Source organism: Nanorana parkeri, unplaced genomic scaffold, assembly GCF_000935625.1.
Source record: "Nanorana parkeri isolate BGI_ZX_2015 unplaced genomic scaffold, ASM93562v1 scaffold2242, whole genome shotgun sequence".
Classification (NCBI taxonomy): domain Eukaryota; kingdom Metazoa; phylum Chordata; class Amphibia; order Anura; family Dicroglossidae; genus Nanorana; species Nanorana parkeri.
The window spans coordinates 86,044-108,654 of record NW_017308510.1 but is presented as its reverse complement, the minus strand read 5'-3'; the positions used below and the strand labels follow the sequence as shown (position 1 = coordinate 108,654).

At 39.7% G+C, this 22,611-nt stretch overlaps 1 protein-coding gene across 1 annotated transcript in view; it reads left to right on the top strand.

Annotated features, from left to right (window-relative positions):
* The window catches only part of LOC108801186 (S-adenosyl-L-methionine-dependent tRNA 4-demethylwyosine synthase-like), a gene marked incomplete at its 5' end in the record, with an annotated part of 110,850 nt that overhangs the window by 70,824 nt on the left and 17,415 nt on the right, over window positions 1-22,611 (top strand). The window contains 2 exons of the mRNA XM_018573116.1: window positions 15,935-16,045; window positions 21,378-21,545. Coding sequence (XP_018428618.1) covers window positions 15,935-16,045; window positions 21,378-21,545 — 279 coding nt within the window. The remainder of the gene's footprint in view (window positions 1-15,934; window positions 16,046-21,377; window positions 21,546-22,611) is intronic.

Below are 22,611 nucleotides of genomic sequence, written 5' to 3'. Positions count from 1 at the left end.
TTTGTTTGAGGTAACTTCCTACTTATATATTTTGCACAACAGAGTAGCTGTTCTATACAGTATGATGTAGTTGTTTTGCAACCTTTTAGGCTAGGTTCACACAAAGGCAACTGAGCTCGTGAGCGGTTTTCGTGTGGTTTCGCGTTCTTTGAAAACTGCACGATATGCATGCATATCAATGCATATATATGTCTATGGGACCCAAACCGTGCGACAACCGCCCGAAAATAGCTCCTGTACCTTTTTGCGCAACAGGTGATTTAGTCCGTGCAACAGACCGCAAAGGTGTGAACAGCCTCCATTGACTTCAATGCAAATCTGTTTTACACGATATTATCCGTTAATTAAATGCAGTCTGCTGGTCCCCGCCAGTCGCCTTTCTCCCTGCCATGAATTTCAGGGTGGTCCCCTGCTCTTCTGGGGGACCCAGACCATGGCAAATGAGTTCAGAATGGGCAGCGGAGAACATCCATTCTTCAATCTGCTCCATGCGGCCAGTGAGACAGGAGCGCTGTACTCGCCGCCTTCCTGTCTCATCTGTCATAGGAGATCGAGCACAGTGGTGTGCTTGAAATCCTGTATTGGAGGGCAGGTTCCATTTGGAAATCGTACTCAGTTCACACAACAATGGCAAGGGATTTTCTCTAGAAAACACTCGATGTGCATAGCACAAGGGGGTACTATGCTGTCAGCCAACCTGTGTGTGTTTGGAGAGGCAGAGAGCTGCTAACATTAAAAGAGAAGTTGCACTCCAATGCACAGTCTAAACCATGGTGGCCTTAATGATAGCAACATTGTTGCCATTTTATTGCAGTGCAACCACAGCAGCCCATGGGAACAGTTTTCCAGGTGAATTCTAAGATTTATAGCCTTCTACATCAACTATTAGCTGAAGAGCAATAATGTAAAAAGTAAGGCATAAGTGGTAAGGATTTTTACAGATGAACACAAAAATTGCCTTGACTTCCACTTTAACCGGTTATACTTAGAAGTCTTTGGAAACTACAGGAAGGTTTAAGCAATAAGCATTACAAAATGCATGAATGCATTACTGTGTGGCATTTTTGACAACCAAAATACAAAAGATCAATCTGTTTTTTAGGCGCACAGTGTACCCAGCTTCTAATTAGATCTCAGCATTTCCTGCTGCTTTGATGATGGATATTAATGGTTTTATCTGGACTGGAAGATTGTGACTCATACCGTCCCATAATCATTAGACTTTGTGGTATAAATGGTATAATTGTGCATAGCATGTGGTTGCAGAACTTGTAATGTGCACACAGACAGCATTACTAATCTGCTTATGCTTTGCTGTCACATTTTAGATCTCTACACCTGGATTGATTAAAAAAAGTAGCAGGTGGAACTGATTTGTTACCTTTTATTTATTTTATATTTCTCATTTGTTGCCACCCTTTTTTATTCTGTTTATTGTAAACTTTTAGGGCTCATTCACAGCTGTGCATTTTAACATGTTTTTAAGATTGATACTTTTTTTGTAATCTGTGGCATCTCAGCTTTACCGTCCAATATAATGATGCTCCTCATTGGTTGTACTGAATTTCAAGACACCCCATACCAAAAATTGCAATAATTTTCTCATTTGGTCTGTCAAATATACTACATAAGCTATTGGTTACATCCGTTCAATAAGCACAAAATATAACTGTTAGGTTTTGAGGGGTTTAACTTCCTCTGCTGCAGTGTTATCAGTTACATTGTTCCCAGGTGTCTCTGAGAACTACAGAACCCCCTCTCCTTTGTAAGGGAGGGTGGGCGGAGTTCTACAGTCCTGTACGAGAGTAACCAAACTGTTCCTTAATAGCTACAGTACAGTGAATAGGTTTTGTCAGCCTAGGATAGGGAGTGTTACTGGCAGATTCAGCTGAAAATAAAGAGGCTGAGAAAAAGAAAATGAATGCAGCTACCTCATCTCAGGACTGGTAAGCTGTTATACATTTAACAGGGTTATTCACAAAAGGGAGTAGACTTTGGAGAAGACAGGAGAAGTGAACAATCTAGGACAACATAGCTGAATTGGAGAATTTTTCCAAATCCGATATTTTGTCCTAGATTGCTCACTTCACTTCTCCTGCCTTCTCCAAACTCTTTACCCTTTTGTTATTAGACCTGTCAATTTTTTTCATGAATTGAGATATGTTTTAATTAGCCTATCGAAGGCTTGTAGTACTGTTACACCGAGTGGAGCAGTCCTCTGTCATGTTACATGCCCCCCACCACCAGGGTATAATTTTATGGTTTTTATTCTCTATAATGGGCAGTTCGTTGTCATATTATACACCCCACCAGTGGCTAAGCATACTGTGCCATACTCTAGAACGGGAATGTAATGTTATATACTCCCACCAGCAGGGGTTAAATGTACAGTTATACACCCTAATACAGGGGTCTCAAACCTCCGGCCCTCCAGCTGTGGTGAAACTACAAATCCCATGATACATCTCTCTTCGGGAGTCACGTCTGTGGCTGTGGGAATCTTGCAATGCCTCATGGGATGTGTAGTTCCACCACAGCTGGGGGGCCCAGTTCTCCTGAGTCCAGATCATCCTGGACAGATGCCAGAGCCAGCGTGGCAAATGTAGTGAGGAAGTGTGAAATAAGGAACCTATAGTGTGGGATGTAGAATAGGGAACATACAGAATGAGGTGTTGCAGAAAAGGGAAAGAACAGCATGGCATATGAAATGAGATGGTGCAGAAAAGGGAATGTACAGCAGGTATTACGGATTAAGGAGGTGCAGAAAAAAAAGGTACAGCATTGCACATGGAATTTAAGTGGTGCAGAATAGCTGAATAGCGTTACGTGATCAGGTAATGCACAGCAGAGTGACACAGTGCACAGTAGTTACAAAAATGCCTAAATAAAAAAAAAAGGATGTGTCCATTTATACTCCCTTTGCCATGTTCTTCCCTCCTTCTTTTTTCTTTTCTTTTTTTAATGGCTTGCCGTCCGCCTGTTGTGAAAAAACGGACAGACGGACAACTCCCATTGGCGAGTTGCCGTAAATAAACGACTTTTTGTGTTCTGTTCACGCGCACAGGCAGAAAAAAAAACGTCCATTGCAAACAGCCGTTACCGGCTTTTTCATTTACAAGCAATCAGCGACTCTATAGCCGTCCGATCTCTTGTATGTGCTGCCTGAGGGTGTCGGGAGGAAGATGGGAGGGAGATCAGCATCTTCTGAATGCGGAAGTGATGTGTAATGTGATGTGTAATACTGCTATAGCCAGATCTCTGCTTAATCGGCTTCTTTTGGGGTCCCAAGTGACATTAGGGCTCCTAATGTCTCCATAAAGAGGACCTGTCAGTGTGCCTGTGCTATCACATAGGGGAAGAACAATCCCCCTATGTGAGAGCAATAACATTAAGTGTAAAAAGAAAATAAAGTGAAAAAAAAAGTTGCATATAAAAAAAGTTTAAAAAAACCCCCAAAAGCTTTAAAGTCCCCCACGTTTACACACATATAAACGTAAATATGCGTTAGCGCTCGAAAAAACGAAAATTGCACTACACATCGCGAACATCGGAGTGAGAGCAACACTTTTAGGGCCATTAATCACTGATAACACTAAACTGATGAGCGGTTAAAGCGTTGACTATGGCCAGTTTTAGGTATTTAAATTTTTGGAGGTTTCGCAGGTGCGCACAATTTTAAGGCTTGACATGTTTGGTGTCTATTCATCCGACTTGATCCCGTCTTTTAGATTTTACTAAAAAATTGGGTAATAATAAATGTAATTTTAATATAGGCGAAACTGTTTTTTTTCTTTTTTTTTTCTCGGTAATTACTTACTATAGTAAAAAAAAAAAAAACCCCAGTGGTGATTTAAATACCACCAAAAGAAAGCTATATCTGTCCCCAAAAAATGGTATAAAATTAATTTCAGTACAGCGTTGCATGACGGGATAAAGGACAGTCAAAGTACTGCAGTGCTGAATACTGAAAATGGCCTGGACAGGAAGGGGGTGTAAACACCCTGGACTTCGTGGTTAAATGAATATGCCATTTTAATATACATCTCCATTTTTTAGACCGTTACCTTTTTGTGTGTCCCAGTTGTCTAAGATAAAGCTACGACATTCATCCATTGTGTTTTAATGCTCGGCTTTGTGCACTTAAGTTTATGACCATGAATTATAGGAGTCCTTTTTCTTGAACTGACCCATGGACATTAAATAAAATACATTTCTTACATGTCCTTTAGTGCCCTTCCAAAGTATGACATTTTTTCTTTCTTTCACAATAGAATGGCTGATTAGCTACGATGAATGAACCCAGCTGAAACAGAGCTGCTAGAAGATTAATACTTCAGATTTATTACTAGCCATTTTCAACTTCAGTAAAGGTGATGATACCTTTTTAAAGCTGCTTCTAGAGAATATATAAATGTTAAGAAAATTGGTGGTATTTTACTTGATCCATAAGTCTACTTCTCTGACCATTCTTTTAAAAAAGAAAATTGAAATACACCTGTCCTGTTAAAATAGCCAATACACTTTTGCACTGCTTACATCTGTCTAATACAAAATAAGTGTCTGTAAGAGCCAAGATCTGGAGACTGTCAGGTTTTGGTTTGAATAGTTCTGGTGCTTGATGAGCAAGGTTCAGTTTTTTAGGGGTTAGCCTAATGCCAAGGATTAGCACACTAAGAGTAAGAGCCAATATGATTTTTTAGGATTCAGGAATTAATCCTAAAGGTCAGGCTAATTTCTAGCATGAGGTCAAGTGTCCGAAGACCTGTGAAAGCCGTGCCGATAAAGGCAATCGGCGGTAAAGACCTATCGCCAGTATTGAATGTAGGCTCCCTTTTGCTGATCTCCCCATTACTGACTTACAATGTCTTTTTTGTGGCGGTAGACAGCTTGGTATAGAAGCAGGACTGTGCTTCTTCATCTCACACTTGCCTTCTCATGACTTGTTCTCTGATGACTGGTGGGAAACTTTTTCACGAAGTAGCAGGATTAAACACAGATCCACAGAGTAAAGGAAGCAGGTAGATCCTTGCACTGTAGGTTTCTCTTAACAGGACGAACAGTCAGCAGCATAGAAGTTATATCCCCAGATCTTGTGAGATTAGCAGTCAGAGGCAACAGTGCCTTAGATTATCTCATGTTGCAGATATATAGCTATGAGACTAATTATTTTAAAATTAACTTAAAAACAGCATTTAAAATTTTCTTGGGAAAGTCTTATTCCATCTTATATGTCCAGCTTCTCCGGTTTCTTCTTTTAGTGTCAATTTATATTTTGATTTTGTGACTTTGCAGAACCTTCCATACTTTTTCTAGGTTTTCTGTCAATAGGTTGTGTGCAACTTGTGTCTCAAGAACATTGTAGTACCATTCTGCAGCTTGAACAGGCAGAGGACTCTGTCCTCAATCTCTTTTTCTATTTCAAAAGAGAAATATCAGGGGTCTGTTTAGATCCCTGATATTTCCCCAAAGCCCCCCAACAGTAAAAATAAAACAAAAATCACACACGCACACCTAGACATGTGCAAAGACTCCATCCTGGAGGCGGGGCGCATGACGTCACATACCGCACATGTCTTTTGGGGGTCACAATTTTCTGTTCTTGCCTCGAGCGCAGAAGGAGCTAGCTATGGCTCGGCTTGAACAAATTACAAGACATTTATTGAGACAGTACCCTATGTTGTGTGAAGTAGTGTGACACCAGTATTTGGGAACAGCAGAGAGGGCGGAAAAAATGAACAGAGTTTGGTTTTAATTTTTCAGTAATAGACTAAACAATTTAACATTTCTAAGTTGTGTGAATTGGCTTTGGCATCCAACCTTCTACATTGTACCCAAATGTATGCTCTATTGGATCTTATAAATAATAGTGAAAGTCTGCTTTGTAGCTCCAAGCTTTTTTCTTACAAGTCTATATTTGCGTGTTATACTCTATGAATAACCTATAAAGGAGTGTAATGCCAATTTGACTTATTAGAAAGTAGGACATTTAGCAGGAATATCTCATGACCTGAGTATCTGGAAGATATAAGAAACCAACATGTGAGTGGACATAACCTTGCAAATTTTAAATCGTTTGATAACAAATGTGACTGCATTGCTGCCACGCCACCCGCAGTGAGCTGCTCTCCAGTCCCCACTGTCTGAGCACTACAGAAGGGCTGATTGTGTGCCATTCTGCAATGCCACTACGTCCCAGCCTTGTGTGCCCTTCCTGCCCTACACTAGCTGCTGTTCTTTCCACCATTAACACCGATGAGTACAGCATACTGGCTTCATGCTGGTCTCATTGGCAGCTTTTCCATTCACCTGAATAAACAAGGAAGTACTAAGCATCTCCTTGTTCCTTCATACTGAAAGAGGTATGTAAACACTATTGGCTTGTTTACTGCTTCCTTCGGTTTGTGAATGAACACCGAGGAGCTCGGTACTGAGCACTTCTGTGCTCATTAGTAAGTGCAGGTCTACAAGGGAGAAAGCAATTTAGGACTGTGTCCCCAATCTTTCACAAGGGGGGTTAACTCCCCTTCATGCCCATCTGGATCTCATATGTGTTCCGAGCATCTCTGTCCCCCAGAAACGGGTACACTGTGCCAATTGTGCTTAGTTAATTACTGCAGCCACTATTCAGGTTCACCACTGGAGTTATAGATGCAATGCCTGCAGGTGGGCAGCACAACATATGCCCATACAACTTGGTAGGAGGGGCAGGGGAACTTGACACGTATTGTCCAGTAAAGATTTTGCCAGGATAGTTCATGTAACCCAAGTGGATTTCTGAAATATAACCAAACAACCACATGGTTTAAATCTTCTAAATAAGGGGTGCTGGCAATGGCTCAAACTCTTCTAATAAAGGTTTGTCCCAACCACTGTCACTTTTAGCTGGAAAGTTTTTTTGGTTTGCTTTTAAATATGGAGAATAATATATTAATAAAAGCATTTGAAGAAAAAAAAATGCATTATACTGCAAGAAGATTTGTAACCCACATACTCTTGTCAGAATACTAGGTTTTTTGTTATGGTGAACCGTTAAATACTGCTTATACATCAGTAGTAATTATTAGGCATGTCAGGCAAAGATCAGTGCTGGCTTGACATCACTGGAAGGGCACGGATTAAAATTGGATAGGTGAAAGGAGAACTTCCTGGCGAATGATGAATAAGTAGCCAGGAGAACTAAAAATAAGCATTGTGCATTGAGCCAGTCATCAATGAGAGTTTTGTCGAGTTATGCCATTTTAAGCTTTGACTGAGGGTTGCATTTAGTATTTCCCTGTTCTAGTCATTAGTAAATCTATTGAGCCCATAGATAAGTACTATTTTCTTTGGCTGTAAAATTTAATTGACCGCTTGCTGGGAGTATATATTTGATTGTTACTAGAAAATGGCTCTTTTGAAGTTATTGCCTCAGCTGTGTTTAGTCTAAATTCAGATCATAATAATAAGAGCTTATTAGAAGTCCTTTTGTGTAGTAATATAATTGGCATTTGACAATGAAAAGGTCTGTAATGGATTTAATCAAAATTTAAAATTTTTGTAATGAACCAGAACTCGACCAGTCTTGTACCTTTGGTGTGTTTTAAATATACCCAAAATAAGTTCAGCATAGTACACAAGGGAGGATACCTTCACCCCCCAACCCTGCTGTTTTTACGGGCTTGTTGACAGCCAGTTCATTCCACTCTTGACAAAAATGAATTTACTGATCAGTGTTTGTAAACACAAATATGTCTTAAACGTTTTCAGTTTGTGCAAATAATTTGGAAACTATATATATTCTTTCACTTGTTAGTTCCCTTGCTGTAGTGCCATTCTGGTGGTTTCAGTACTTTCTTGCTGACCTGGAGAAAGTCTGCTGATGGGGACCTATGACTTTACTGCTGTGCACTTGTTCTATGTCAGTGACTAAGAAAGTTACTGACCACATAGAAATAGACGACAAGGATTTTCAGAAAGTAGTCATCAATGGAAGATTTCTTAGTTTGCTCAATACAGGTTTTTCTTAATTCAGGTTGTAACAGTACACTATGTGGAAACATCCAAGAACATGAATACTAACACCAAGCACTGGACAGAAAGACTTAACAATACCTTCTTCAGGAACCCTTGAATTGGTACTGCATCCATTGGGATCTGTTGCTGTCATGACAATAGGGTCATGTGAGTTTTTTGTTTGTTTTCTGTCCTTCCTGTGTTTTCTTTACTTATGCATTACCAGGCTAGTGTTTGTTGTGTAATAAAACACATTGTTTGAAATTTCGAGCGTGGCCATGAAACAAATTCAGACATCTGCTTTAATCAGAAGCCTAAAGTGCTTGATGATTAGACTTAACAATTAAACATCTTGTGCATTGTTTATAATTTTATTGCTGAAAAACATATGGGAGGGTCTGTCATCACCTGATGTTTCTACATGGCTTCTTTTAATTGAAAGTGCTTGATGTATTTGTAACACTTGTCATAGCTGTTTGCAACCAACTTCTTCTTCTTTTTTCTCTCTTTAAAACTGCTGTAACAGTTCCCCACTCTGGACATTCTGTTTATGTAATTTAAAAAAAAAGCAGTACACATGCTTTAAATAGTCCTCCCTAAGCTCTGTATCTACATTCACGATAAAAAAATTCATACTCCAAGTTCTGAGGAAAATGCTTTCACTTTGGTTTTCCTTTACAAGATCACATTGTTTCCCCCCTTACAGCAGTGATTTGGTAGCCTTCTAATCTGTAAACACAGACCAAGTGTACAGTAGTTGGGATAAAGTGCTGAGACCTGACATGAACGACTTCACTGGGAATTCGATTTAAAGGCTGTATTGCCCTAAAGTGTCTGCAGCTAGAGAGGTCAATGAGGGCTTGTTTTAAATTGAATGTACTTCTTGTTAAGAATATGTAAATAGATCATTGTCCATAGCCTTTTTACAATTCTACATTAGGGTGCATTTGTAAACCGTGGCCCTACTAACAATGAATAAACTGAGAGCTTGGAGGCAGCCATTGTGTGTCTGCACCAATAGAATTGGAGAGAGCAGTCACTTAAATAAAATTTGTAAATAGCAGAGGACAAGTGAATGGGTGATGCGATTCACAGTGAATGTCTGTGGACACCTTTAGTCGTATTTCTGTTACAGCCCCTTATTTTGCATTTTGTTTAGGGCTGCTATAGGTGTTACCATTATAATGTTCACCTTTAGTAAATCAGGTCCAGGTTCACTTAATCTCACTTGATACGTTATTAAATGAGCCCTTTTTATTTAGTGCCCGTTAATCTGAGATATTGTTAAAGGAGAACTATGGGGTTAAGTCTTTTCCCCATAGTTCTCCTTAGGGTAACGGGAGGACGCAAACTAGCTCGCGGTATACTGAGCTCGCTCGCGGTATACAGCTACAGCTCGCGGTATACTATCTACAGCTCGCGGTATACTGAGATGGCGCAGCTGAAGCAGATCCTGACAATTATGTCTGGATCCGCCCAGCTGCGTGAGTGACAGCTGGCTCTGCCTATCTAAAGGCAGAACCAGCTGTACCCGCTCAGTAGCAAACACATACTGGCATTCGCTCACCTCTTGATCCTGTCACGGCTCTGTGCTGTGACAGGATCAAGAGGTGAGCGAATGCCAGTATGTGTTTGCTACTGAGCCGACCTGTGACAGTCTCATTGTCACAGGTCTGCTAGAACTATGAGGTGAGTGAAAAGCACTCACCTCATAGTTCTTTAATGACAACCAGAAACTGTCAGTTTTTCAGTAATTAATATACATTATTAGTGTGTGTCCAGTAGTACTACTGTCTTTTGGCTGATGCAGGTTTTCCGATCTAAAAACATGTATATGCTTAAAATATATTTAGCTTCGTAATCTGTAACCAAATAGGTTATACATATAAGTAAAGCTTGGTTTTGTGTCCGAGATGTGGCGGTGCTTTGATTTGTAGCATGCATGCTAGTGAAAACAATGCACATATTCTATTGCTGTCTTAGTATCCCATGTCAGAGAAACGCCTCTACTTGCTACCAATGGTTCCAGCATAGGGACTTATGTGTGACCAAAAATTCAGAAATTATTGTTCTTTCTTACGGTAAAATTTAGGAGTCGCACATGAACGTCCCCTTAGAACTGCCTCAGCATAGGTAAAAACATTAAATATGTCTGATCTTTGAAATCCTTTTGTATTTACTTTTTCACAACCTCAGACCTGATATGTTATATAAAAGAACACAGGATTTTACTTTTCACTGGTAATAAAAAAATAAAAAGAGCAGGAAAACTCACCAGGCATAAAATTCTCTACAGCTTGAATCTATAATACAATAAAAGCATGAGTGTTTTAATCGGTTTTTCATCTGAAGGAGCCTTAATGCATGTAGGAGTGGATAAAAAGCAACGTGTATGTATGGGCATTGCTGCCACTCCCACCTAGTCTGTAATTCTCTATTTTCTAGAATTGATTTTTCTGTTCAACCATTACATTATTTTGGCTCAGTGTGGGAGTTAGAATTTTAATCCAATCATTGATTTTGGCTATAAGCAATATGTACTGGTTTCATGGCAGCTGACAAGGTTGCATTTAGAGTATAATATAAAGTTTTTCCTAATGTTTCAGTAAGGTGTGTGTGTGTGTGTGTGTGTGTGTGTGTGTGTGTGTGTGTGTGTGTGTGTGTGTATGTAATATATAAATATATATATTATTGTCTAGGCTATTAAAGTGGAGCTAAACTTAAAGCGTAAAGATCTGCTATCTTTACATCTTGAAATGGTGATTGTGCCTACAGTACTCTGTGCAGTGATCCTCAAACCTTTTTATATCTGCAGTTTGAATCGAAGGCTCTGCTAGGCTCGCAAGATATGGATTAAGATTTGGTGGTGATAGTGTGATGCTCACTTTTCTTTTGCTGGAGAGAGGGCTTTACTTGTACTGCTGTTTCATTTATTCTGTGGATAGGCATGTTCTCTATTTCTCCTGCTGCCTGTTGAATATTACCCCACCAGCCATCTGATCACTAGTCATCAGGTGGGCAGCTCTTACACGAGGAAGCAAAGCCCTGTCCTCTACCAAGATGGCTGCCTTCACAGGTAGGCACATGGCAGGCATGGCAATTCAGTAATGGGGAAAGATTGGCTCCAGCGAGACCACAAGCAATACCGGTTACTTTTTCTTTTCTCTCTGCTACTTTTTTTGCCACAGCTTCTACAGTTTTAGGTCCTCCTTTTATAATTTCATATTGACGTCTATGTCTGGAATTGCAAATGCAGCATGTACTAGTAAAAATTCTGTGAGGTTTTATATATGTATATAATGATTGCCCTTCATAGTGAGCATAGACATGCATTTGAAAATCCAAGCTTACAATCTATCTGCCAAATGTATACTGAAGGTTTAGTTGAATATGTATGCAGCCCCCATGCCGAGGTGATATATTATTGGTAACAATATGTATTGTGGTATACAAAAAATGGAAAATTATAAATATTTTACTTCTGCATGTTGATTTTTGTGCTGTTTCCTAATTGAAGGATTCCTCCAAATGCTGTTTTTAAGGGGTGCTCAAATTGCCAACATGCTAAAAGACCTATGCAGCTGTTGCTACCAATTTTTCCTTACATTCCCTATCATTAATATGTGAGATTAACTTTCAGTTCAAATCACCTTTTAGCCCTAGATCACTGAAAAGGTGACTTACCAATTTAAATATACTGATTCCGTTACATTCACTGCTTCAAAAAGTACTTGTAACTGAAAACCTTAAACATAATTTCCTTTGCTGCTTTTAGATTGAAAATAATATAAATCTTGTGCATTAATAGTTAAATTCTGGAGAAAAAAATGACACATGCAATACTTTGTTTAGGAAATGTGTTATTAGGCAAGGGGACAGGCAAGGCAGAATGTTTTTGCAAACTGACATCTTAGGCGAAATGCCATACGACAGTGGTGAATGTCTGTTGACAACCACAGTTTGAGCATACTTGCCATTAATGACAAAGGCAGCTGATATGGCACTTTTTAACAAATATGCTTCAGGGATTTAATGGTGGAGGAAACCGCTTAATGATCTTTCCTTATCCTGCAGATGTTCTTCAAGATCTTTAAGGCTATATATAGTAGCAGGTTAAACTATATATGCATATTTATTCATTAAGGAACTGTTAGATGAGACTGCCATCAAGTGATTATCTGTTCAAGGACCTACCTCTTAATTACATATCTTGTTCTAACTATTTTGGTACATACCTAAGACCCAAAGAGCCCCCTATATTGCGTTTAAATGTTTTCCAATTGCATCATAACTAGGGATGCACAGATACCAATGCCGATACTTAGCATTTTCATGAGAACTTTCAGGGTTGCAGCTGCGACTGAGCCCTGGCGCTCCTCAAACTGTCTGTATTGTTTTAGAAAAATGGTCACATGACCGGAATAAAAAATGTATCAGTAATTGTATCTGAGTACGGTACTTGGACAAGTATTGGTACTTCTACAGTTGTGCTCAAAAGTTTGCATACCCTTGGAGAATTGGTAACACATGTACCATTTAAAAAAAAAAAAAACTTTGAGTGAGCAGGCAAAACACATCGCTTGCTCATTCAAGACATGGGATTTATATTTAACTGTAGGACATAACAGAATGTCACAATCGGCAAACAAAACATGGCAACAAAGAAAAAAAATTAAATGACACGTGTTCAAAAGTCTGCATACCCTTAGTTCTTAATACTGTGTATTGCCCTCTTTAGGATCAATGACAGCGTGCAGTCTTTTTTAATAGTAGTCTATGAGGCACCGAATGGTAAAGCTGTCCATTTTGTCTTGACAAAATGCCTTTAGGTCATGCAAAGTCTTTGGTCTCCTTGCATGAACTGCACCTTTTGAGATCTCTGTGACTGTGATGGCCACACCAGAACCTTCACCTTTTTCTGCTGTAACCACTGGAGGATCAACTTGGCCTAGTGCTTAGAGTCATTGTTGTGATGGAAAGTACAAGAGCGTCCAGAGTGCAGCTTTCAGGTTGTGACCATAAAGCTCCATTTTTGGTCTCGTCCCTCCAAATTAGTGTGCCAGAAGCTGTGAGGCGTGTCAAGGTGTTGTTGGGCATATTGTAAACTGGCTTTTTTTGTGGTATTGGTGCAGTAAAGGCCTCTTTCTTGGAACTCGACCATGCAGCTCATTTTTGTTCACATATTGTCATATTGTGCTCCTGGAAACAACCACAGTCTTTTTCCAGAGGAGCCTGTATTTCTCCTGCGGTTACCTGTGGGGTTTCTTTGTATCCCGAACAATTCTTCTGGCAGTTGTGACTGCAATCTTTCTTGGTCTACCTGACCTTGGCTTGCTATCAAGAGATCCCTGAATTTTCCACTTCTTAATAGGTGATTGAACAGTATTGACTGGCAATTTCAAGGCTTTGGATATCTTTTTATATCCTTTTCCATCTTTATGAAGTTCTATTACCTTGTTACGCAGGTCTTTTGACAGTTATTTTCTGCTCCCTATTGCTCAGTATCTAGCCTGCTCAATGCATCCACGTGGGAGCTAACAAACTCCTTGACTGTTTGTTTATAAACATACACTAATTGCAATTTAAAAAGCCACAGATGTGGGAAATTAACCTTTCAATTGCCATTTTAACCTGTATGTGTCACCTTGTGTGTCTGTAACAAGGCCAAACATTCCAGGGTATGTAAACTCTTGATCAGGGCTGAGAGAGAGGGACTATATTTTTGGGGAGATAAATCGGGCCGTTTGAGCAGGTTTATTTTCTTGTCCGTTGAGGGGCACAGTAATTGATACGGTCAGGTTATACAGCCATCTATAGGAGGAATGTAATAATATGACAGGACTAGCTCACTGAATTAATGTAGGTATCACTAAGTATACAGGATGGTGTATTAGAAAAACGACATCCAAAGTGATGTATAATATTCATGCAGACAGTTGCAGTATGAGAAGAATAAAACTGTACAAGCAGTTACCCTAATGGAGCCAGAAAGCAGGCAGCAGAAGACATGAGGTCTCAGGTGTTTTGCATGGGGACCCCTTCACCCGGATTGACCTGGAATCTACTTAGCTATCTGGATCAGCATATCCTCCTCCTCCTCCTCCTTGGAGGCCATACCCAGACCCCACTGGTTTTGGGACGATTGTGGGACTAGCCCAGGATGTGATCTTCAAGCACTGGGCACGCTTCATTGTGGTGCTTTCCAGGTCAAGTGCAATGGCACAACCCCAGGTGTGACCATGTCTTTGAATACTCAGCATGTGAGTAAGGCCATTCACTCTGAAGGGGTATTTCCTATCATTCTACCTTTTTCTTGGTGGGTTTTGATGGATTAGCTGTTTGCTTGATTAAGTTTGTGGGGTTTCTCTCTTATGGAGTTATACCCCTCTAGTGGTGATTCTTTTCTTCCTGGCCTTGAGCATCAGATTGCTTCTTTGGATCTCTACTTTGGTTGTTGTCTGCTCCTCATTCAGGTAAGGTGTTTGGCCTCGTTGGTCCTTCAGGCAGCCCATGGACTCCTGTCAAATCCTCCAGTTGTGTTTTTTTGGGGCCTAAAGTAGGTTGTTTTTCTGTTGCCAATCACTGAGTTCTTCTTTTTGATGTCCTGACAGTCTGAATTCTTGTGCTCCTCAATGGAAAAGAAAGAAAATAGTTTTTTGTACTGGTAGTTTAATCCTTTTCTTGAAGTCCTTTTGAGGGGCTCAGCCCCCATCCCTCTGGTTTTATGTTCATGCTCTTGGCACTGCTGTGCCAGAAAACCGAGGCATATTTGGGAGTAGGATTGTGAGTGGGTTATCCTGGGCTGGCCTACAATTTTCTGTTGGCCAGTGTCCATTCCCCCAGTATATGGTAGCATAACCCAACAGTATCTGACTTCCAGTGTCCCTTAACTGACCCCAAGTAAAGGATTTTACTGTAAGTCGATTATGGTGTACCAGATGTAATTTGTAAACGTGTAACCTTTCATTTTTCGGCATCAGCTATCTAGTTGCTGGAAAGCAACATGCCATATTATTTATTTGTGTTTTTTTTGTTAGTGGCTTGATATGATGCACACTCCTAACTATAGTTTGTGCTACAAAATCACTGTTTTCATTGTGTGTAGATGACTACAAGGTTCCATCAAGGTATAATATAATGCACAGGTAGTCATTTGTTTTACAGAGCTCTGTAATTTAAAGGCAAGCCTCATGTCTTAAGGTGCCCATACACTGCACGATTCTCGTACGAGAATCGCGGGAAATCCCGCGATCGTATGAGAATCGTGCAATGTATATAAGGCATGCGACCGTTTCTACTGTACGGTCGCACGTCTTCCATCAAACCAGCATGTTTGAAAACCCGCCGGGAATCGTACGGTTCTCGGCGAGTTGGTGGCCTGCTGGTTCGACAACTGCCGAACGGGCCGGTGTGCGCACGCGCACACTGCCCGTTTGCAGTCAGTGTAAGCCCGCCCCTCATTAGTCATCGCAAGCCCGTCCCTCAGGGGGCGTGGCTTGCGATGATCGAGAGTGCGATCTGCCCGTCCAAGATGGGCAGATCGTACGTTTTTTTAATCCCTTTACAACCATTGCAAGACTGAGGTCTTGCGATGGTTGTACAGTGTATGGCCACCTTTTATTCTGTTCCAAAAGCAAAACTGAAGAAGTGCAAAACAGTTCAAACTTGTAGGATGTTCCTTGCTTTGAGTATGGGTGGGGCAAACAGTGACTTGTTTTATCCAAATGCACTAAAGATTTTTCATTGGCATTGGAAGTGGAACTTTGCTTAAGCTAGCCATACATGCAGAGATTATTCATTTTCATGTTTTTGGTCCTTACTCTGGCTGAGTGCTGATGCACCTGTTTTGTAATTTTTATTCACTTAATGGTACCAGAACATTTTGTGCACAATTGCCTACATTGGTGTATATTATTTACATTTTCCATTGTGTATTTAACAGCAACAGCGGACCGTATACCGGTTAACCCTAGTGAAAGCATGGAATGTAGATGAACTAAAAGCATATGCTGATCTAGTCACCATCGGCAAACCTGACTTCATTGAGGTTAAGGTAAGTTACTTTTTTCTTCTCACACTCGCACACTCTGTTAGGATACCACTTGCAGGTATCCTGCAAAGTAGGTGTGTCTAGATATGTGACCTTCACAAAGGAGACTAAGTTAAAATAAAGTGAAAAAGCAATAAGGTTTATTTAAAAACACAGGTGGAAAATGTAAGGCAACAACCTAAGCAATACCTGCAAATACATGTGCAAGTACAAACCATCTTACTGACTATATACAGATCAAATATACAGTAGCAGGGCTATGCAGTTAGATACAAAGAGCAGCAGGTATACGGTTCAGGAATAGAGCCTGAATGGGGGTCAGGCTCATGAGGAAGTGGTTGGCATCCGGATCAGAAGAACCAAACGTACATATAATGTATGTTTTGCCAAATGGTCCCTTGCTCTTCTGGAATGTTAATGCACTGATATTCTGGTTTTACCATGTCATTTTGCTGTTTATATTGATGTGATTGGAATTTCAAATTCATGAAAGATAATAAAAATGATTGAACATTTATAATTACAGTAAAATTAAAACAAAAATAATAATTTAACAAATTCATTTAAAAAATAGAAATAGAAGACATAAAAATAATAGATTAGAGGAGAAGGGGATAAAAGAATACATTTGATTAAAAAAAATATTTTTGTAAGGAACTTTCTCTTAGGTCTGTTCCTCTGCTCACTGGGCGGGTGCAATAGCCAGCGTGTTATTACGATCAAATCTCATTAACATATCCTTTTTTTTTTTTTTTAAGTTCTGTTTATTTTTTATTTTTTTTAAGTTCTGTTTATTTAGTTCTGCATAGAATACACGTTAACAGTTCCTCCTACAGCACAACTCTTTGTTCTTCTTTACACTGAAGATATTTCTTAATGACATTAGCTGTATTTTTGAGTTTTTTGTCCTGCTGCAGAATAAATTTGTGGCCAATCACACGCCTCCCTGATGGTATGGCATGATGGATAAGTATTGATCCGGACCCAATCTCCAAATCCATTTGTAGAAATGCAGCCCCAAACTTGCAAGGAACTTCCATGTTTTACCTAAGGGGTGAGCTTCCTTTTTCTCACAATGGAGAAGAATCACAGACATTTGCACTCTGTAGTGATAGTGTATGAGAAACGTATCTATTTAACAAATACCCTGGAGGACTAAAGGTGAGTGAAGGAGGAACAAATACAAAAGAATCCTAGAGGACATGTTGCAGGTGACATTAATTCCAGTCAGTTTGTAAAGCCCAATCACAGGTTGTAGTACATATCCAGATTATTCTTATATTGATGAATCACTCACAAGAATTGGCAAGACATAAACATAACCTTTAGGGCTGTTCACACCCACAGCAGTAACCTGCGTTTTACTGTACTACATCAACATAGGCCACTGCTTGGACACATAGGAAACACTAAAATGCTGTGTTTTAGTCAATGGGTTAGTGTGAATGGCCCTTAATGCTCCCCAACATTTAAACATTTCAGTGGAGAGCAGCCTGCCTTTCTTAAGGGGTAGCTGTTGAAGTATAATTTTAAATTTGCTAAAGCCTTTTTGATTTCTCACAGGCCGCTGTGCAGGTTAAGATCAAGATCTATGCTATTTAGCAATTTCTGTTATAAAAATTAAAACCTAGCCTAAGATCACTGTCAATCCATTTAGAACACAATTTATCAATCGCATCTATTAGAATGTAAATTGTGCATAACCAAGACTTTTTTTTTTCAGAACTGCTTCTCTTCCAATAGCAATGTTTAAATCCGCTTGAAGCAATATGGTGCATTGCAGGAGGTCATCTGCAAGTCAAATGCACCTGTCCATTAACCCCTTTGTGACTGACGTACAGTGTACGTCGCCAGCATCGGGGCTTCAGATGGCAGGACAGCAGGGTTAGTTTTATGTTTATGTTTTAATTTTTTTTCACTTAACATCATTGAGTTGACAAAAGGCATCACAAAGAGGCTATCAAGCCTCTATGTGACAGGATTTAGAGGTGACAGGGGTCTGATTCTCCCCTGCCCTCCAATACAAATGATCAAGCACAGAATTGTGCTTGATGGTCTGTTTTCCCAGCATTTGAGCCGGATCCTGACTCCCTCTGCTGTGGTCTGCCCAGATCACTTGTAGTTTACAAGCTAGCCCTTCCTCACATCATTCATTACTTGGGCACCAGCGGAGGGTAGGTCTGCACTGGGTTATGGCTGGCAGTGGATGCAGTGTCCTCGGAGGCTGGTGTGTCCACTGTTAGTCAGAGATAACCCAGTGCAGGTCGGGATTGCCACCACTTAACCATGTCCAAACTGTGCATTTAGGGAGCCCTGCACTATACCAACTAGGGACAGTAACATTGGGTATGCATGCAGTGTGTAGTTCTGCTGGCAAGAATTACTGGATTCTTTATCGTAATTAGTTGTTTGCATTTGCTATATATTTAAATTGTGCTTTAAAAGAACTACCTTTTTATCTTTTAGAAAAAGATTAGAATACATTTTGAGAGCCATTCAAGCAGAAATTTTGAAAATTTCCTATGGTTCACAAGTTTTATCACAACTGTTGTCTGCACCATTGCTCAAGTCTGTGCCCAAGCTATTGCTGTAGTCATTGTACTGGTATGATTGCGATAAAACAATCTACTGTAGCCACTATAAATCTAGCAGTGAGCAGAGACGGAAGGTCAGTAGTTTCTGAGGGACGTATGGCTGGTGACCACAAAAAACTCGGTTTAGGGCGGTCTTAAATGTAAAATTGGGCATTTCAAAAAATTAAGGTTTTAGATTTTGCAACTATGTGCAAAATGTCCATACCTTTTTAATACACATTAATGTTAATTTTGTGCACCTACACAGTACATCAAAAACAAAGCTGCTCTGTTTATCGGATAGGTCCTTATACATGGAGAAAGTTAATGCTATGGTAATCTCACAGCAAAGACAGTGAAGCATAAATGGACAAACTACTGATTTTTTTTTTCTGCATTAGGAAGTCTTTTGCAGACTCTTGAATAAAACATGGATAAACCTAATGCTTATTTTTCTTTTCCATGGACAGGGCTGTCAGAGGAAATTTAAAAAGAAACAGAGAAATCCAGCTAGCCAGTGTTTATACCGAACTACCTTGCCTTACACCAGTACACAAAGCTTAAAAATACTTATTCTGGATATGCAGTCCTCATTAATGTAACCAAACCAGCGTGTTCTATTCACATAGAAACATTGTGCCAAGATGGCAAAGAGAATTTCAAATCTATTTAACTGTGAACTCTGCTGACTGAATGCCAGCACTTATGGAACAGAACAGCTTGGAGATTAGCAGGATTCAAGCATGGCATTCTATACAGATTCAAGCCTTTATTCTTTAAAAGAAGCATGAGCATGCAAACAAATGTATACTGTTATGATAACATTCGTCATACCCATAGTTGGCTTGCTGCCCAAACTACAGCGTCTTCATTTTTACACTTCTCAACTTCATCTCCTGAAGATATTTATTTGGTAAAATACTAAGGTTTGGAAAGCAGCTGAGATGTGAACAATATTCATATGAAGTGAAATCAATTTTGGAATCAAATGGTGTCATTTACAAATATTAAAGGATCTAATTTTGAAGACTTCTAAAATAATAACCTGGCAAGAATTTTAAACCTTCCCGACTCTTTCCAAAAACAAAAAGTTTTTAGCTATACATATACTTGTGTACCTTAGGGAAATTTGTCCAAAACTTTCTAGTCCATAGACACATCAGAAAGTTTGTGGAAATTTCCCAAAGTGAGAGGAATTTCCCTCTTAGACATTTGTCCCTGGAACAAGTGTACCCATTATATTTCCCCTAACCTCTTATGGAAACCACACTAAAATTTGGGATTTTCCTTTAGTTTCAGTGACAGTGGTCACCAGTGCAAATAGAGGGTGGAATCTCCCCAGTGGTCATTCAGACAGCAATAAACCTGAGCCATCATGTAACTACTGATCGCTCAGCTCAAGGTCTCTTCTCCTTGCAGAAAGCAGTGACTGTTAGCCTATCCCACCTCGACCTAACCACTGAACCTTCACATTCTCAAATAATTCATCCCCACACAGCTACCTCCTCATGTCTCATTTCCCCCTCTTTTAGATTGTAAGCCCTCAGGGGCAGGGTCCTCCTTACCATCTTGTCTTGAATTGTATTGTAATTGTAATGTCTTCCTTATATTGTAAAGCGCTGCGCAAACTGTTGGCGCTATATAAATACTATGTAATAATAATAATAGTCACTTTATCCTGCACGGATTCCTCCATTCCCACTCTGTTCTTCCAGTGCCTCACTGGAAGGACTGATAAGTGGAGGGGGTATGTATGGCTCTGCAGAGGCATAGGCACCTATCACTTGGGCAGTCGGGAGTGGATTCCAACAATATTGTAAGGATCCTACCTGGCTGTTGCACGGCTCTGTGCTGTCAGCAGATAGCGGGCATTACAGAAGTAAATGTATTTCTGTGACCCAAAACAGAAGTAAAACCAGCAAAACTTGCCTTTTCTGAAGGAAAGGACTACACAATATGAACTCCCCTTCAGCAGTGATTACACTGCCTAGGCTTTTTGTTGTGTGAGCAACATCCCCAGAAAAATGAGGCATTCAGTCTCGTTATCCAGTAGAAACTGTTTTTAATATATCAGGACTTTTCGATCTGGTCCTCCTGCTTGCCACTATTTGATCAGCATGGTATCCATCATATTTGTAAATTAATTATGAGACACTGGAAAGGGCAGGCTGACGTTCAGCTTCAGTTGGTGTATTTTCAAAATATTAAAGTGGGTTTTATTTCAGTATTTTTCAAAACTGAGTGTAAACCTTTGCATCTAAAGCTTGTATTGCTTAAAGCTGCGTATTTTGGGGCTCCCAAGCCATTTTAGAGTAAAGTTATGTGCAGTGATGACTAGTTTGAAAAAGTTGACAACTTTTTTAATAGATTATAATCGATTATGTCGATTAGTTGTTGCAGCCCTAGACTAGACCCCTGAATTTAACTGCTTTTGTCAGTTTGTTTATTCTCTGTACAGACAACTAAATAATCGTTTCAGTTTATATAAAAGACCAAAAAAAAAATGAAAGCCTTTCCTGAATGTCATTCTCCTTTCTATGACTTGGGTCTGTTGGTGCCTTGTGCAGACATCTGTGCTCTTTAATTGATTACAAATGACTGGTTATTAGCATATTGTCCATAAATGTACATAGAGTAGTCCATTATCAATGCCACTTCTTGGCATGGGGCAAATTAGGTATTCTTCAGATACTATGGTTTACATAGTGTATTTATAGATTATTTTTGATTGCTTATTTTGTTATTGTTGTTGCAACTTACAGGGTGTGACGTACTGTGGTGAGAGTTCAGCCAGCAATCTAACAATGGCAAATGTCCCTTGGCATGAAGAGGTCATTCATTTTGTACAAGAGTTAACAGATCTGCTCCCAGATTATGAAGTCGCATGTGAACATCAGCACTCAAACTGTATGCTAATTTCTCATAAAAAGGTAATATTTACATTCAGTATTTCATCTATTAGATTGTGTTGTAGCAAAGATGTCTACTTCTTTGTTTGGAGATGTATCTTGTCTTACTTTAAGCCTTTTGTATTAATGAACCTGTCAGGAGTGAAATACGGGAGCGACCATTAGACTTATTTTTTTAGGGTACAGGTAGGTGCATGTTCAGGTCAGTGAGTCACTAAAAAGTTAAAAGATGAGGATGACCATGCCAGTGCATGCAAATTCAACAAGTCAAAGGGTGTGAATACAAATGGTTCCTTGCTGCTCATCTCTGCCATATTACTGACTTGCTTTACTTTGTTCTTCACTGTCTTTCTGTATGGAGGTGGCCATCTTAGTAGATGGAGGCCTTTACATCCTTATGCCCGAGCTGCCCCCTGATAACTGTTGATCTGACTGGTGTGGGAATATGCAGAAACCAGCAGGAAAGGTGCAGAAAGCTCAGGAGCAGCCGAGTAGTTATATCATGAAATCTTACTCCAAATCTCATAAGACTAGCAGTCACAGGGAGAGGTGTATTAGATGATCTCATATTGTAGATACAGTAATGAGGCTCAAGAAACTATAATGATTACCGAGGTAACAATTATAGCTGCTGAGGACTAAAATGGAGCAGTAATTTTAATTAAATTGCAAAACGGCTTGTTGATTTTTGGCATGTACTGCAAAGCATGCATCAGTACGCAGACTGTAACTCTGAAATGCGCATAGAAAGGAGATACCGTTCTTTTTGGACTAACATAATATTTAAGACAAGTTTTCGAGAGTTAACCTCTCCTTCAGGTCAAAAGCAATACTAATCAACACGACAAAGTTTACCACTTAAAGCAAGAGAAAGCATAAATATTGGACCTGGGAGTGAGAAGTGCATACTGATAACCAAAAGACAGAACAATTAAACATAAGATGACCAATAATCCCTGAACAGATCAGAGATGTACGACATACATAGGACATTATGATCTGTATATTCATAAAAAGTTCTGGTACTGTGTCCGAAAACCAGAATCCACATTGAGTCCCTCTTTTATGGTGTTGAAATTTATATTCA